Source organism: Monodelphis domestica, chromosome 4, assembly GCF_027887165.1.
Source record: "Monodelphis domestica isolate mMonDom1 chromosome 4, mMonDom1.pri, whole genome shotgun sequence".
Classification (NCBI taxonomy): domain Eukaryota; kingdom Metazoa; phylum Chordata; class Mammalia; order Didelphimorphia; family Didelphidae; genus Monodelphis; species Monodelphis domestica.
The window spans coordinates 440,590,831-440,606,962 of NC_077230.1; the positions used below are offsets into that span (position 1 = coordinate 440,590,831).

The following is a 16,132-nucleotide window of genomic DNA, read 5'->3' on the forward strand; positions in this document are numbered from 1 at the left end:
TGAAAATAAATAGTTTTCAAAATCAGAAATGTAACATACTCACAGCAACATGAAAGAATGATCCAAATCACTCTGAATGAGAGAAATATAAATTTAAATAATTCTGGAATTTAGCTCACAACCTGAAAAATGGCAAAGGTGACCCACAATGGCCATTGTAAACACTGGAGAGATTGTGGGGTCTAGGCACAATAATACACTATTGATGGGATGAGGAAGTACTCAAACCATTTTGGAAAACAGTTTGAAGTTGTGAAAATAAACTGACTAAAATGTCCTCACCCTTTGAATGGGAGTTTCCACTCCTGGTCTCATAAGCAATAAAACCACTGAGAAGAAGAAAGTTACTGTAAGGACCAATTATTTTTAGCAGCTTCTTGTGTGATAGCAAAGCTATGAAAACAGCGTGGTTTGTTTGAAGACATTGAGGTGCATGAATGGAATGTGATATTTCTGTGCTCTAAGAAATGCCAAATGTCATGAATGCAGAGGAGCCTAGAACGAGCTCCATGAAATGGTGCAGAGAGTCAGCAAAGCCAAGAAATCAATAGATACAATCATTCAAGCAACTTCCATAGGATCTTCCACATGCAAAAAATATATAAAATAAAATCATAAGTGAATGAAGCAGAACATAAAGATCAACAAGGAAGGGAGAGAAAAGATGAAAAGAGACACCGAAGAGCTCTGTGGCCCAATGGAGAGAACAGCAAACGTGCAATCAGGAAGAAAGCAGATCAAATCAGACTCAGACACTTACAAGCTGTGTTACTTCTCTGCTTCCCTCAGTGTCCTTCGTCTTTCAAATGAGGGTGATAATAGCATCTCTGACTCAGGCTTGTGTAGACAAAACAAAATGATGATCATGAAGCATTTCACACAATGCCTGGTCCCCAGTAATCAGCATGTAAGGGTGACCTATTATTAGATAATACATTATTGGTTTTCTCCTGTGCAAATATCTTCTCTCCTCCTCTTGGTGGAGGTCAGATTCCACAAGCATTACACATTCACAAGCTGTGAGATGTTTTCCATGTAGTGGTCAATTGTGTTAAATCTTTCCTCCGTTTAATCCTCTTGTCCTCCCCCAGGTTTCCAGGACAGTCCTTAAAGTCACTGGGCCAGAAAAGAGTGGAGAATGCCTGGGACCCACTTCTTCTGGACAGAAGGAGAGACCAGGGCTAGACGTTGGTCCCTGGATGTGCTGGCAGCAAAGACAGTCCCACAAACAGGAGCACAAGCTTCACAGCCTTCCCAAATCCTAACCCACACTTACCCATGACAAAGATTAACAACGAAGGCCAAGTTTCCAGCCTCCCCTGTCTTGCCATATCTGTATGTCCCAGAGGGTCCATCCCTTTCTCACAGCCACCATTTTCTTCATCCTACATGCTTCTAGAGATCATTCTGCATCAACTTCATTTTGGACACCAAATTCATGGAGAAGCACGCCAAAACTGGAACCAGGAACAATCATCCACCTGGAACCACCAGCTTGGGAGAGATCATCAATTTGATAGCGGAGAGTCCTGGGACTGAGATAATCTGATCTTACTGCAGAGAAGATTTCAAACATGGCTCAGCCCTCTCTAACAAGCCTGCCTCCAGAACTCCATTGTAACATGCTTCTCCACAACCCCAGTCCATCCTCCAAACATCTGACAAAGTAAGTTCCAGAGGAACAGGATGGACCATGTCACATCCAGACTCAGTGAACACCAATGGCTCCCTGAAACTTCCAGGGAAAAAAATCAACTTTTCTGTTCACAACTTGTCTCCAAGGGGCCTTCCCTGCCTCATTATGTCTTCTTCCCCTTCCTGCTCTCAAAGATCATCCAAACTAACCACTCCTTCCCACACAGGTATGCTCAGTCTTTCTTGTCTGTAATGAACTCCACCTTCACCTTCACCTCACAGGTTCCCTCTACTCATTCAAGAAGCTGCCACACAATGTTCCGAACAAGTCTTCCCTGACTCTCCAAGGATGAGTGTCCTGGGCCTTTTCATACTAACTTGTTTCTATACACAGGCAGGAATTCTTTTGTCTATTCATCCTGTACAGATTTATTCTGTGTCCCTCTTGTCTCACCCCAGAGAAGGGAAGCTCCTTGAGAGCCTCTCTGCCTCCCCAGCACTTAGCTTAGAGCCTGGCCAACACTGGACACTGAGTGAAGGTTTCATCGTTGATTGGACAAGAGGAGCACGTGCTGTCATGCATGTTTGTTCATCTTCCTTTTCTGGTAACACAGGATGGACCTTGTTATTGAGTGATGATGAACAAGAAAGCACAGAAAGGTCAGCTGTGGTCAAACAGGGCTCCAGAGACCCCAAAGTCAAGGGTCAACTCCTTGTACAGGTACAAATCCTCAATAACCTGCCACAGTGGCCAAGCCTAAAGCTTGCTATTCCTGTCTTGAGAAGTGCTGCCATTGAGGTGACCCAAAGGAGATGCAGGAATTGAGGAGCTTAAATACCTGGAGCTCAATGACCCTGGCCTTCACCAAGTTCCTGCACTACTCTTGACTACTTCATGATCTCACCAGATTTGGAGTCAGGAAGACCTGAATACAAATCCTGCCTCAGACTCTTCCTGGAAGTGTGAATCTCAACAAGGAATTTCAACTCCCTCTAATGCAGTTTTCTGATCTCTAAAATGGGATGATAGTACCTATTTTCCATTTTCTTGTGATAGTTACCTGAGATTATATCTGCAAATTATACATCATTCACAATGGAGCCAAGTTCTTCTTGCCTCATGTGACTACCAAGCACTCTGGCATTTACACATGCAGCTACAAACCGAGCACCAATGGCAGTCTCTGGACACAGCACAGTGCCCCTCTGGGGCTAAATGTCAGAGGTGAGAGAAGGAAACATGCAGGACCTACTATCAGATGAAAACACCCACTCTAGCCTTCACCTTCTATAGAAAAAGGAAACTGTGACCTTGCCACTCACCCTGAAATAGAGGATAAGAGGTAACAAAGACATTGACGTTGCCCTTGATCCTAAGGGCAGGAGGACAAGGCTGTGGGCTAGAATGGAAGATTCAGGTCGTTACTCTCCTTGATCCACAATTCTCCATCCTGGTTTTGGAGTTTCTAACCTTAATTCCAAGGCAGGAACACTTTCTAAGTAGTGTTTGGTTAAAATGTTGGATGCTGTGGGGCCTCTGAAGGGAGATAGGAGGAGAAAGTACAGGGACAATTGCAGGGGCAAGGTGTGGATCCCCTCAAGGCAATGATTTAGGAGGACTCTTCTGTCTTCCTCAGTGCCCAGAAGCATCCTCATCATCAGCCTCAGCTTTGTCTCCATCTTCCTCTTCTGTGATGTCCTGTTGGCATTCCTCTACCATCCAGCTAGCCCTATGGGTAAGTGTGGGGAAGAAAAGAGAAACCCTTAAGAGTCTGAAGGAATAAAGAGATGTGTGAAGACTCAGACCTCATCTGCCTCCTTTGAGAACTTTCCTGATATTGTTTTCTTTGCCCTGTCCCTCTACAGGAGCCTTTCTGGGAGACAGCTCTAGGAGGTAAGGAGACTCAGTTCCTATTTCAATAGTCCTCTGATTCATTCTTCTGATGAAACCCTGGTCCCTCTCTACTGGATAGTGTGCCTGGTAAGAAGATGTTCAAAGAAACTTCCAGAGTAACCTGCATCCTCTTGTTCTTTTTCCTCCCTGTCTTCCTACAGGTGTTTCTGCTGCCCTTGTCTTCCCCAGACAGTCTCCCCATCTCAGCCCCTTGAGGCCCTCAAAGAGGAAACCCTATGTAAGTTATAAGATCAGAATTGGGGTATGGTCATGGGGATGAGAGAGGGGACTGGAGCCTGAGTTGTCTGAGCAGGAAATAGGTCCTACTCTTGGGATCTAGATGACTGATGAAACTTCAGAGGCAGAAGTGGCCAACAAGAGACAAAGGGAAAGAATGATGAGTTAGACACATCCTGTCCTCCGTGTAGAGGAGCTGGTCATCTTTGACCTGAACTTTTTCCCACAGGTCACAGGCACAGGTTTGGACTACCTGTTAACAATTTACCTCTTATTTCTTCTGCTCACCTAATCCAGGGAGTGTGAACTGGGAATCCTTGAGCTTTTTAAGGATTTCAATAGCTTGACTTCCATATCATTCACTTCCTTGATAATCCTAGGAAGTTTATTTCATGTAATAAAAGGCATGAAACAGAGACGTCCATCCCTTCCTCACAGCCACCACCTTCTGCATCCCACATGCCTCCCTCCAGCGATCATTCTGCATCAACTTCATTCTGGACACCAAATTCATGGAGAAGCATGCCCAAACTGGATCCAGGAACAATCATCCATCTGGAACCACCAGCTTGGGAGAGATCATTGACTTGATAGGGGAGAGTCCTGGGACTGAGATTATCTGATCTTACTGCAGAGAGGAACTCAAAAATGGCTCAGCCCTCTCTAAAAAGCCTGCATCCAGAACTCCATTGCAAGATGCTTCTCCCCAACCACAGTCCATCCTCCAAACAGCTGACTAAGTAATTTACAGAGGAACAGGATGGACCATGTCACATCCAGAATCAGTAAACACCAATGGCTCCATGAAACTTCCAGTATAAAAAATCAACTTTTCTGTTCACAACTTGTCTCCAAGGGGCCTTCCCTGCCTCCTTGTGTCTTGTTCCCCTTCCTGCTCTCAAGGATCAGCCAAACTAACCACTCCTTCCCTCACAGATATGCTCAGTGTTTCTGCTCTGTAATGAACTCCACCTTCACCTTCACCTCACAGCTTCCCTCCTTTCATTCAAGAAGCTGCCACACAATGTTCCAAACCAGTCTTCCCTGACTCTCCAAGGATGAGTGTCCTGGGTCTTTTCACACTAACTTGTTTCTCTTCACAGGCAGGAATTCTTTTGTCTGTTCATCCTGTACAGATTTATTCTGTGTCCCTCTTGTCTCACCCCAGAGAAGGGAAGCTCCTTGGGAGCCTCTCTGCCTCCCCAGCACTTAGCTTAGAGCCTGGCCAACACTGGACACTGAGTGAAGGTTTCATTGTTGATGGTGCTCATCTTCCTTGTCTGGTAACACAGGATGGACCTTGTCACTGAGTGATGATGAACAAGAAAGCACAGAAAGGTCAGCTGTGGTCAAATAGGGTTCCTGAGACCCCAAAGTCATTGGTCATCTCTTTAGACAGGTCCAAGTCCTCCATAACCTGCCTCAGAAGCTGCCCAGCCTATGGCTAGCAATTCCTGTGATGAAAAATGCTGCCATTGAGGTGGTCCAAAGAAAATGCAGGAATTGAGGACATTAAATACCTGGAACTCAATAACCCTGGCTTTCATCAAGTTCCTGCACTATACTTGACTACTTCATGATCTCACCAGATTTGGAGTCAGGAAGACCTGAATACAAATCCTGCCTCAGACTCTTCCTACAAGCATGAATATCAACAAGGAATTTCACCTCCTTCTAAAGAAGTTTTCTCATCTCTAAAATGGGATGATAGAACCAATCTTCCATTTTGTTGTGAGAATTGATATTACATCTGTAAATTATTTTGCAAAAGTGAACATGCTACATAACTGCAAGTCATTATTGTTGTAGTTGTAGTGGTTAATATTGTTGTTGACCCCAAGAGAGATGAGGAGGAGACTGACCCAGACATTATACCACACACGAAACACATGCTCATTATCCAGTTGAGTCTGGAGCCTGAAGCTTAGTCTTCTAGGGACATGGCATCAACCCTTTATGCTCAAGATTGGTCATTTCCAAGTAAAGCTTTTTATGGTGAGTGGTTTGGGTACTTTCCAGGCACGTACAAGCATTTAGGGGCATCCTTGGTCCACTTAGGTGGCCCTCAATACTTGATATTCAGAAGAACTCCTGGTCCTTGCCAGGATAAACTTAGCTTAAGACACAATGATCCCCTCAGAGCTAAGCCTTGAAGGACCATGGTCTTTATTTCATCAGTATCAGAGCGGAAATTGTGGGGCCTGGGTTTAGGGGGTGGAAGACATCTGGGTTGGCCACCACATCCTGGGCCAGTCTCTTGTCCTGCTACCTTTTCCCTTCTGCACAGTTGAGTTGGAGCAATTCAGGACACAGCTGAAGAGCCACCATGGGCCCAACAGTCACATTCCTCTTCTCCATTGGTGAGTTTCCAGGGTCAAGCTTGGGGAGGGAGGGACATTGGGATAAAGTCACTGACTCTCAAGGACAGAAAGGGACCCAAAGAGGAGCCAGATATTTTTTGGGAAGATCAAAACCACACTGTCTGGTTAAAGTACTCTTTCTCCAAATTCTGAGCAAAAATGATTAAATGATCAAGATTCAAGGTTTGTTGATGGGATTAGCCTGGATTGGAAAGGAGTCATCCATAGCATGATCATCTCTTACAGGACTGTGTCTGGATGGGGTGATGAGGGCACAGATGGGTAAGTGGTCCCCACCAACATTTTGTGTTCCTCCCTCTCTTTGTCCAAGCTTAGCCCATAGAGCCTGCCCAACAATGATCAGGGTGGAAAATATAGATCATCCGTATGAGTGGATGGAGATACTCCCAGAGGGGGTTTGGGGATTCAGAACTGAAAGAGACACAGGGGCCAGAGGAATTCCTGGAAATCCTGACTTATTTTCCTTCTCAGGCACTCTTATCAGGCCTACACTCTCTGCTGTCCCAAGTCCTCTGGTCAACTATGGAGGAAATGTGACCCTCAAGTGCCAGGGCCAAGTGGGCAGTGACAGATTCCAACTATGGAAGGATGGAGAGCTCATAGAGGACAGAAATGTATCCCACAGTCTGGAATGGTTCTTGCTCAAGAATGTGGATGAAATGAATTTTAAGGGAAGCTACAGCTGCCGCTACAGGCTGGGGACCTCGTGGTCAGAGTCCAGTAAACCCCTCTTCCTGTATATGGATGGTGAGACAATGCTTGTATCAAACTCTCCCTGGAGGGAAGAATACTAGTCCTGAGAGATCAGCCTAAGATCCTTCTCTAGAGAATAGGGTACTTGGGCGACAAACCTCAGGTTTTATTACCTCCATCTCCAAACACCCCCACATCCCCAAGGTCTGTGTAAGCCTGACTCAACTACTCACATTTTGAGAGTGTAAATAAGGTCCTGAAATCTTTTCCTTTGGTCAGCCTATTAGGAGAACACATGCACCATGATTTCCCTTTTACAGATGTGAAAACTGAGGTCTGGAAAGGAGGAAAAGTGACTTGAGTAGATCATCTGGTTATTTTGAGTCAAGACAAGGATGGTAACCCAAATCTCCCACCTCCAAATCCAGAGATCTTCCCCCTTTGGGTTAGTGTCCCCTGGTGACCAGCCATGAGAGCTAAGCTGCTCCTCTCAGTTCATATCCTCAGATGATCAGCCTCTTAGAGAAGGCATGCTCTCTCCTGATATTCCCTTTGGCTCAGCAGATTTTAACCAGATTTCTTTTTCTGCCTTTGAAAACCCAAATGGCCATCACCATGCCCAATGGGATCTCCCATTGTTCCCTTCTAAGCTCACTATCTTTCCTTCAGCCTGGACAAATGGCTCAAGAACCCATCTACCCCATTGTTCTGCCTTTGTTCACACAGTTCTCCATTCCTCGGATGCCCTTCCCATCTTCGTCCATCATTTCTCCTTACATCCTTAGAGCCAAGGACACTGGCACCTGTAGCTGCACTTACTACAGCATGAGAATGCCCCATAGAAGGTCATGTCCCAGTCAGGCACTAGAGAGCTGACTGTGCTTGGTAACTAGAGATGGCAACATTCCAAGTGCCTAAGTCCACACTTCCTCCTCACAGTGGCCCACAGAGCTTTAGGGAAAGCATAAAATTCTGGGAATTCAGAAGGGATACTTTGGGAGGAGAATGGAGGAGACACTTGAATCTCCTCATGTTCCACATGGGCTCCCGTTTGAGTCACAGGAGAAGGGGGTGGTTTTCCCAGGTCAGGGCAGGCCCCAGGCAAAAAAGGGAACAATAGAATGTAGACTACTGTTCCCCTCTCACTAAGGGGTTAAGAAAGGAGGCTGAGCAATGAGAGCTCCTCTTTATTTTCCTGCCATTTTCCTCTTAGGACTACTCCCTAAACCCACTCTGTGGGCCCAGCCTGCCCTAGTCGTGGCACCAGGAACCAACATCACTCTCTGGTGCTCAAGACCCAGGCTCTCTTCTGTTAAAGAATGGAGGTTCACACTGTGGAAGGTTGAAAAGCATCATCCCCTACAGAAGCATTTCTCAGCAGAGTCCCAGACTGGCTTCCTCCTCTCTTCTGTGAGCCCGGAGGATACTGGGAGCTACAGTTGTACTTATATGGAACCAAATTCCTCTGATGGAATATCAATGATGAGTGATGCCCTAGAGTTGCTGGTGCCAGGTAAGGCTTATGTGTGATCCCCAGAACAACTGTGAGCGTGACCCTTCTGGCCTCAACCCTGATGGAGGGCCCATAGATATTAGTGGATAGTCTCTATACTGCAAGCTCTGCCCCCAGGTCCAGTCAGGGCTCAGGGGTCTTGGAAGACAAGATGCTGTTCTGACCTAGAATTCTAGGAGGAAAGGTAATGAATGGTTGACCTTGGTTGGGGGTTAATATCAATGTCACAATGCCTCAGAGGTCAAAGATTCCTTGGAAGATTTTGAAGCCAAAACCCCCATATTACCAATGAGTAAAATGGCACCATGGAGAGGGAAAGACTTGTCCAGAGTCATCCAAGAGAATGACAGAGTATATAAGTGAGCTCAAGCCATCTTCCTCAACCATGACTTGAACCCTGGTTTTAGGCTCCACACTGAGCCAGTCTGTGACACGCCAGATGAAAATGAGGGGAAATGATCCTCCCTCCCATGAGTCATCAGATACATGAGACCCTAAGTTGAGTGAGGTTCCCTGAATGAGAAAGTCTCCTTAGAGTCCTGGGTTTTTAGAGTAGGAAAGGGCTGAGAGGTATAGTTCTATTCCGTCATTTATAGATGGGATAACTAAGGTTCAGGCAGGGCCCATGTGTGGGCCATGGTCACACCAGGACTCAGGAGCAGAGCAAAGACTTCACTCAAGTGTCCTGACTCCCAATAGAGGGTTCTTTCTCTAACAGGTTCTCTCTCTAAACCTTTCCTTTCGGCCTTCTCAGGCTTTAGGATTGAGATTGGGATACATAGGACTCTCTAATTCTGGAATACCCCTCTAGATTCACTCTGGGGTGATATTAACTCTCTTAGGTATGGACCCTTCAGCCTTAGAGAGCCAGAGGTCCTCTGATTTTACCCTCCTCTCTGTGAGGGCTCAGTATGCTGGTAAATAGAGCTGCCTCGACCATGAGAGGAGAGCTCCATCAGAGGTATCTGAGCCCAGTGAGGTCCTGGAGTTCCAAGTAACAGCTGTTATGTGTCAAGGTCTGTAGATATAAAGAAGAGGGTTGGGTGTCCCAATTGAAAGGTAGTCCAGGAAGAGCATATTATTTAGGTCTCTTGATTCTTATGAGGTAGAGATTATGGGGTCCATCCCTATGTGTGTAAACGGTGCAGGGAGAAAGATTGGCCAGCTCAGGTACCACTCCAAGATCCAGGAAGAAGGACTAGAACACGAATAACCTTGTGGTTTCCCAGTATACATCCCAGCTTTAGCATCTCTCACTCTCTGGGGAAGTAAGTAGACTTTGGGCAAGGAATGATCCAAGAGTCAATGAAAATAGAAGGCAATGAGCAAAGAATCCTTGAGCCCATGGACCTCTTGTCCCCTCTACCCCTTTCTGGAAGGGACTTCGAATGTCTCTGACCTATTCTTGCATTCTAGATGTATTCCCCAAGGCTTCCCTCTCAGTCTGGCCTGGACCAGAGGTGGCCTCAGGAACCAACGTGACCCTCCTGTGTAAGGGGCCCTCTTGGAGTACTAAGTTTCTTCTGCACAAGGAGGGAGATGAGGAAATCCTGCACAGCACAGATATCATTCAGGATGGAGCCCAGTTTTTCTTGCCTCATGTGACTACCAAGCACTCTGGCATTTATACATGCAGCTACCAGCCCAGCACCAATGGCAGTCTCTGGATACAGCACAGTGATCCTGTGGAGCTAACTGTGAGAGGTGAGAGAAAGAAACATGCAGCACCTACTAGGAGGTGAAAACAACCACTTTGTGCTTCACGTCCTATAGAAGAAGGAATCTGTGACCTTGCCTCTCACCCAGAAATAGAGGATAAGAGGTAACAAAGACATCGACATTACCCTTGATCCTAAGGGCAGGAGGACAAGGGTGTGGGCTAGAATGGAAGATTCAGTTCATAACTCCACATGACCCACATTTCTCCATCCTGGTTTTGGAGTTTCTAACCTTAATTCCAAGGCAGGAACCCTTTCTAAGTAGTGTTTGGCCAAAATGTTGGATGTTGGATGTTGGATGTTGAATGGGGACTCTGAAGGGAGATAGGAGAAAAACTACAGGGACAATTGCAGGGGCAAGGTGAGGATCCCCTCAAGGCAATGATTTAGGAGGTCTCCTCTCTCTTCCTCAGTGCCCAGAATCATCCTCATCATCACCCTCAGCTTTGTCTCCATCTTCCCCCTCTGTATTGCCCTGTTGGCATTCCTCTACCGTTCATCTATTCCTATGGGTAAGTGTGGGGAAGAAGAGTGAAACTCTTAAGTGTCTGAAGGAATAAAGAGATGTGTGAAGACTCAGGGCTCATCTGCCTCCTTTGGGAACTTTCCTGATATAGTTTTCTTTGCCCTGTCCCTCTACAGGAGCCTTTCTGGGAAACAGACCTAGGAGGTAAGGAGACTCAGTTCCTATTTCAATAGTCCTCAGATTCATTCTTCTAATGAAACCCTGGTCCCTCTCTACTGGATAGTGTGCCTGGTAAGGAGATGTTCAAAGAAACTTCCAGAGTAACCTGCATCCTCTTGTTCATTTCCTCCCTGTTCTCCTACAGGTGCCTCTGCTGCCCTTGTCTTCCCCAGACAGTCTCCCCATCTCAGCCCATTGATGCCCCCAGAGAGGAAACCCCATGTAAGTTATAGGATCAGAAATGAGGCATGGTCATGGGGATGAGGGAGGTGACTGGAGTCTGAGTTGTCTGAGCAGAAAATAGGTCCTAGTCTTGGGATCAAGATGACTGATGAAACTTCTTTCCCCTTCAGATGCAGAAGTGGCCAACAAGAGACCAAGGGAAAGATTGGTGAGTTAGACACATCCTGTCCTCCATGTAGAGGAGCTGGTCATCTTTGACCTTAACCTTTTCCCATAAGTCCCAGGCAAGGCTTAGACTACCTGATAATCACTTATCTGTCGTTTCTTCTACTCACCTAGTCCAGGGAGTGTGAATTGGGAATCCTTGAGCTTTTTAAGTATTTCAGTAACTTTACTTCCATATCATTCACTTCCTAGATAATCCTAGGAAGTTCATTTCATGTAATAAAAGGTATGAAACAGAGAAATCAGTAGGTCTCACCAGGTGGCCATGCCAAACAAATAAGAAGATAAAGAATGTCTGTCCCACTGTCCCTCACTGTTCCCTCATGCAATAGAGGGGTTTTTTATGTGGGGAGAGAAGAAAGGGGGAAATGGAGTCTTCTCTCCCTCAAGTCCAGAACAAAGGAAGGAGCAGTTGATGTTGCTTTGGATCAAGAATCAGAAAGAGGGGGAATATATTGATCCCCCCTTCTAGTTCTCTTTAGTTATGGCTCCTCTCTAAGCCTGCCTGTTTATTCCCCACTGTTTGACTCTTTCTAAATAGCAAGCTTCTTTAATCTGGGGGGAGAGATCACTTCTCTCTCTCCCTTCAGTTGTAATTCCCCTTCCCTCAGTCTTGAGTCACTTAAGTTTGTTAAAAAGTTTATTCTAAACAACAGGGATGAAGGATAAGGTTGAATGGCTGGTAAATTGGGGTCAGAAGAGAAGATAAAGGGATCTCTAGCTAGCCAAACTCTTCCCCCCAAAGTGAGGTAAGCCAGGTTTGGTGGCCTGAGCTCCTGAGAGGTTCTGAGTGCTGAAACCTGGCTTTTGACCCCGTACAGCAGCACCCACAAGTTCAGGGTAAAGGGAGATTGGGATTAGTCTTCTTCTGGACTCCTTTTCTCTGAAATTCTCTGTCCACTTGCCAGTTTGAGAGATGGTGATGAGGTTCAGGGAAAGAAAGATTTCTGAGATTGGGATCCAATGAGATATTGACCACCTCCTCAGGAGGTCTCAAGTCAAGAGAGAGAGCAGACCAATTGACTCTTCAGGGTTGTTCCTTCTCCAATATTCCAAAACCTTCTCTGCCCATCTCCCCTGCTGCTGCTAGAATCTTTTCATTTCATCCAGACTTTTCTATTCCCAAAAGTCTCTGGATTTGTCTCTCTCACACTCACCCTTGTATTTCTCCTTCAGGTCACCACGACTAAAGATGCCCAAGGAGTGACGTATACTCAGCTGAACATAAGAACCCTAAAAAAGGAACAGATTCCAAGAAGAAACCTATAGAGTCCAGAGTCTATGCCACTGTGTAATTGGAGTGAGGTTTTGGGTACCTTTCATGAAGAAATTCTCTCCTCTCTTCTTCTCCTCTAGCTCACTCCTATTGCCTTGCATACCATCCCAGGTTCCCATCACTGAGAAGCCATGAGGACTATTAGGGATATTTACTGGGGTTGTGCAATGTAAAGATAATTTTAGTATTGTGACTTAAAATCCAAATTGAATTGGTCACCAGGGAAAATCCCAAATAATAAAATACCCAAGTCAGCTGGAAATTTATGGTGATTTAATTGATATAGTGGAAAGAGATTAAGAAGAAGGAAGAAGGAAAGGGAGTAGGATATCTCCAGCCTGGCTAGTGCCAGAAAGGAGACCAGAGGCTCTAGAAAGTAAGGAGGAAGGAACCAGTCTGAACTCCAAAAGGGCTTAGACAGGATGTCTGAGCCTGAATCAGCTGAAGGGCAAACTCACCACCAAACATAGACAAATAGATGCCACCATGCCTTGATGTCGGAACTCTTAGCTCGCTGCCAGCCAGAGTCACCTCTCTGGGGAAAGAGGGAGAGAGAGCAAGTTACTTGCCTTATATAGATGGTTTTATGTCACTTTCTTGCGTCTAATCTGTACCAATGATAGCTTAGCTTGACTTAGGACCAGCCAGGATTCTGTCTGCTTGTCTGCTTTTTCTGCACATGTCTGTTGAAGGCCATTTCCTCAGACAATTAAATCTTTGAATATGATGCAGGCATGTCTGACCTTGTTAAACTGAGTAGGGTGGAGAAATGTATAGGTCCCAAGACATGATTCTGTTAACACAAGTATCTCCATTGTTACTAATCAGGAAATAGCTAAATCAGATCTTCTAAAGTAAGGCCTTAGTAGGGTGGAGTAGTTTTAAAATTCACAGCAAACACAGAGGACCTTTCTATAACCAGAGAAACACAGAAGATCCATACAGAGTTAGATGGGGATCTCTTGCTGAACAACATGCTAGTGACTCAGGTGCAGACCAATAAAATCAAGGGAAACATCAAACTTCAATTCAATTCCTTTGGAATTGCTTAATATCAAATTTTTTTTAAAAGTTTGGAGGCCATATTACCCCACTAATCTGTCCTAACACTTTTATTTTGTGGGAATAATGTACAGTTGCCAGGCACAAAGAATGGAAGTTGTGTGACTGATGATATTCTTTCTTCCTTGTGCCTCATTCTAGTTAAGTACCTACTTCTCTATTGGGGAATGATGGGATTTAGTTGTGAAAAAGTGTCAGAACCAACGTAACAATTTATTTATCACAAAAAATAACCACTAAAGCACTAGATTTTACACTTTAAAAAGGAGCTAATAATATTAGGTAGGAAATCTTCAGCATCTGTGGGGACAAGCAAAGTCCCACACCAAGTAAGTTTGGAGTCAAATCTTAGAGGAAATGAAGCAAACTAAGAGGCCATATCATTCTAGACATGGGGGCAGCCAATACAAAGGCACGGAATTAAGAAATTATTGTGTGCAAGGACCAAAAAATTAGCCAGTGTAGCTGGCCCCTAGATCATGAGGAGGGAAATGAAGTGTGAGAAGACTGGAAAAGGAGGAAGCCACTTGACCTCATTCCATTTGATGATGCCACTCATCACTTGACCTCCCCCCATATAACCAGTCTGGTGCCAAGTCCTATCTTTTCCAGTTTCTCAACTTCTCTCTTATGAGTATGCTTCTGTCTACTCACACAGCTACTCCCCTAGGACAGACCCTTCTGACTTCACACATGGACCATTGCAATTGCTGCTGGTGGGTCTGCCTGCCACCAGGCTCCCCCCACTCCAGTCTATCTTCCCCTCACCTATCACAGCTCTGACAATGTCAGCCCCTAGTCCATCAGCTCCCTATCACCTCTAAGATCACCTACACTCTCTTCTGTCCTTCACAGCCTTCCCTAACCTTCCCCAACACCTTCAAAGCTTCTTCCATCTTATGCTATTTCACACTCATTCTTAGTGATGCTGCCCTCTGGAGCTTTTACTCATACTCACATGGTCTAGTGCCAGCCCCCTACCTACTATTATTAAGACACAAATAAATGAAGCAACAATTAAGATCAGCTCCATCTACTTACTTGTATTAAAAGTTGGCATGGGAAATCCTTTCCCATCATTCAACATCAATTCTATTTCACACACAGGCACAGAACTACACAGATAGATATAGAACTCTCTACATGTGTAAATATGCATGCAGATGCACATGCACAGAGACATATGTATACACACACACAAACAGACATTTGTAGACATATATATCTCTGTGTCTGTGTGTGTAATGATTTAAACTAATCTTGGAGGCTGGTTTTTGAATAATATTTATTAGTAAAACGGAGAGAGAGAGAGAAAGTCTAAGGAAATTCTCCAAGCTGCACCTCCTTGACTCCAGGTTCTCAGTCCTGTTACACCCTCAGCAGTCCTGCCCCCCCCCATCCCAGCAAGCAGCTGCTTCCTAGAAATCACTGATGAGGTAAGGTGAGTGGTGCTGGCCAAGAAGAGAGAGAAAACAGCTTCAGACCAGGAAGAAAAGCAGGACCAGAGAACCTCCTGCTTCTCCTGCTGCCTTTTTTAAACCTAGTCTGATTCCTCCTAGTCCTGTTTCTAATCAGCCAGGGTCCACTTTAGTCCCTATCCTAGAGCCAGCCACAGCATCCAGTCACCCCCCCCCAAGAACTTCTGCTGGTCCGGAACTGCATTGCCCAGTCCTATTGATTGCTAGCATGACTCAGTGGCATCCTACCTAATGAGATGAGCCTTTCTGGAATTGTGGTCCCCTTGATATTTAATTCATACATACATGTGGCCTTTCTCAGTAGAGTCTGTCTCCTAAACAACCCATTTATCTTAGCAATAACCTCAATATCTCAGAAAGCATCAAAAAGGAAGATTAAAAAACTCGATTTATTGAAGGCAGCCCAGTCACTGAGGCTTAATCATGTGCTGTCCTCTGTCTTCCTAAGATGATAATGGGCACATCCATACCCTACAGACAGAGGCACAAAGTCCCAAACAAAAGCCAAGAAAATCATTAGGGAATTCCCATAATCAGCCCCTTATACTCAACTCATAGTCATACTGTCTAACTAGCACAGAGTCAGAGCTATATACATTTTTGGTAGAATTTTATTGGAAGCAAGTTCTATTCCAGTCAAATCCAAACACTCTTAGGAAGCAGGTTTGGTGTCTGAGGGGACTTGGAGATGTCCTGTAGTCTGACCAAGGAGATTTGCAGAGTGCATGGTCAGACAGCATTTCTAGAAATTGAATTTATTTGAAGGGAAGGATAAGAGTATTACATAAAGTTAGGGTCACATGGAATGCAAACTAGATGGAGAAGTCAGTGATGGACCATGGAATGATGGGACACAGGGAAGGAAAATATTCTTCAAGCCTATCTCTGCTCTTGTAAAGAGATTGATATAGTTGTCAAATTGTCTGGTGTCTCATAGCATCATGAGTATTTTCCTTCTGGTTGATGAGTAGTTGGTATTGTGCTCAGATTAATCTTTTTTGTTTCTTTGTTTTGAACAATGGGCTCAAGGCAAAATTCTCAGTATTTTTCAAATTATTTTAAGTTGAAGAATACAAAAAAAAACCTCATGACATTTCCAGTTTACTGATAGAAGGCAAAATAAAAGAAGTATATGAGTTTGAATTTCCATTT

The 16,132-nt window shown here is 44.9% G+C and overlaps 1 protein-coding gene across 1 annotated transcript; it reads left to right on the forward strand.

Annotated features, from left to right (window-relative positions):
• The first annotated feature begins 1,574 nt into the window (after nt 1-1,574).
• Nucleotides 1,575-12,793, forward strand: LOC103103814 (immunoglobulin superfamily member 1-like). Its single transcript, XM_056826275.1, has 11 exons — nt 1,575-1,666; nt 2,095-2,295; nt 3,691-3,767; nt 6,619-6,894; nt 8,054-8,353; nt 9,770-10,057; nt 10,485-10,583; nt 10,714-10,741; nt 10,902-10,978; nt 11,110-11,147; nt 12,341-12,793. The coding sequence occupies exons 1-11, from the start codon at nt 1,575-1,577 to the stop codon at nt 12,431-12,433; spliced, it is 1,569 nt and encodes a 522-aa protein (XP_056682253.1). The 3' UTR covers nt 12,434-12,793.
• The last annotated feature ends 3,339 nt before the right edge of the window (nt 12,794-16,132 follow it).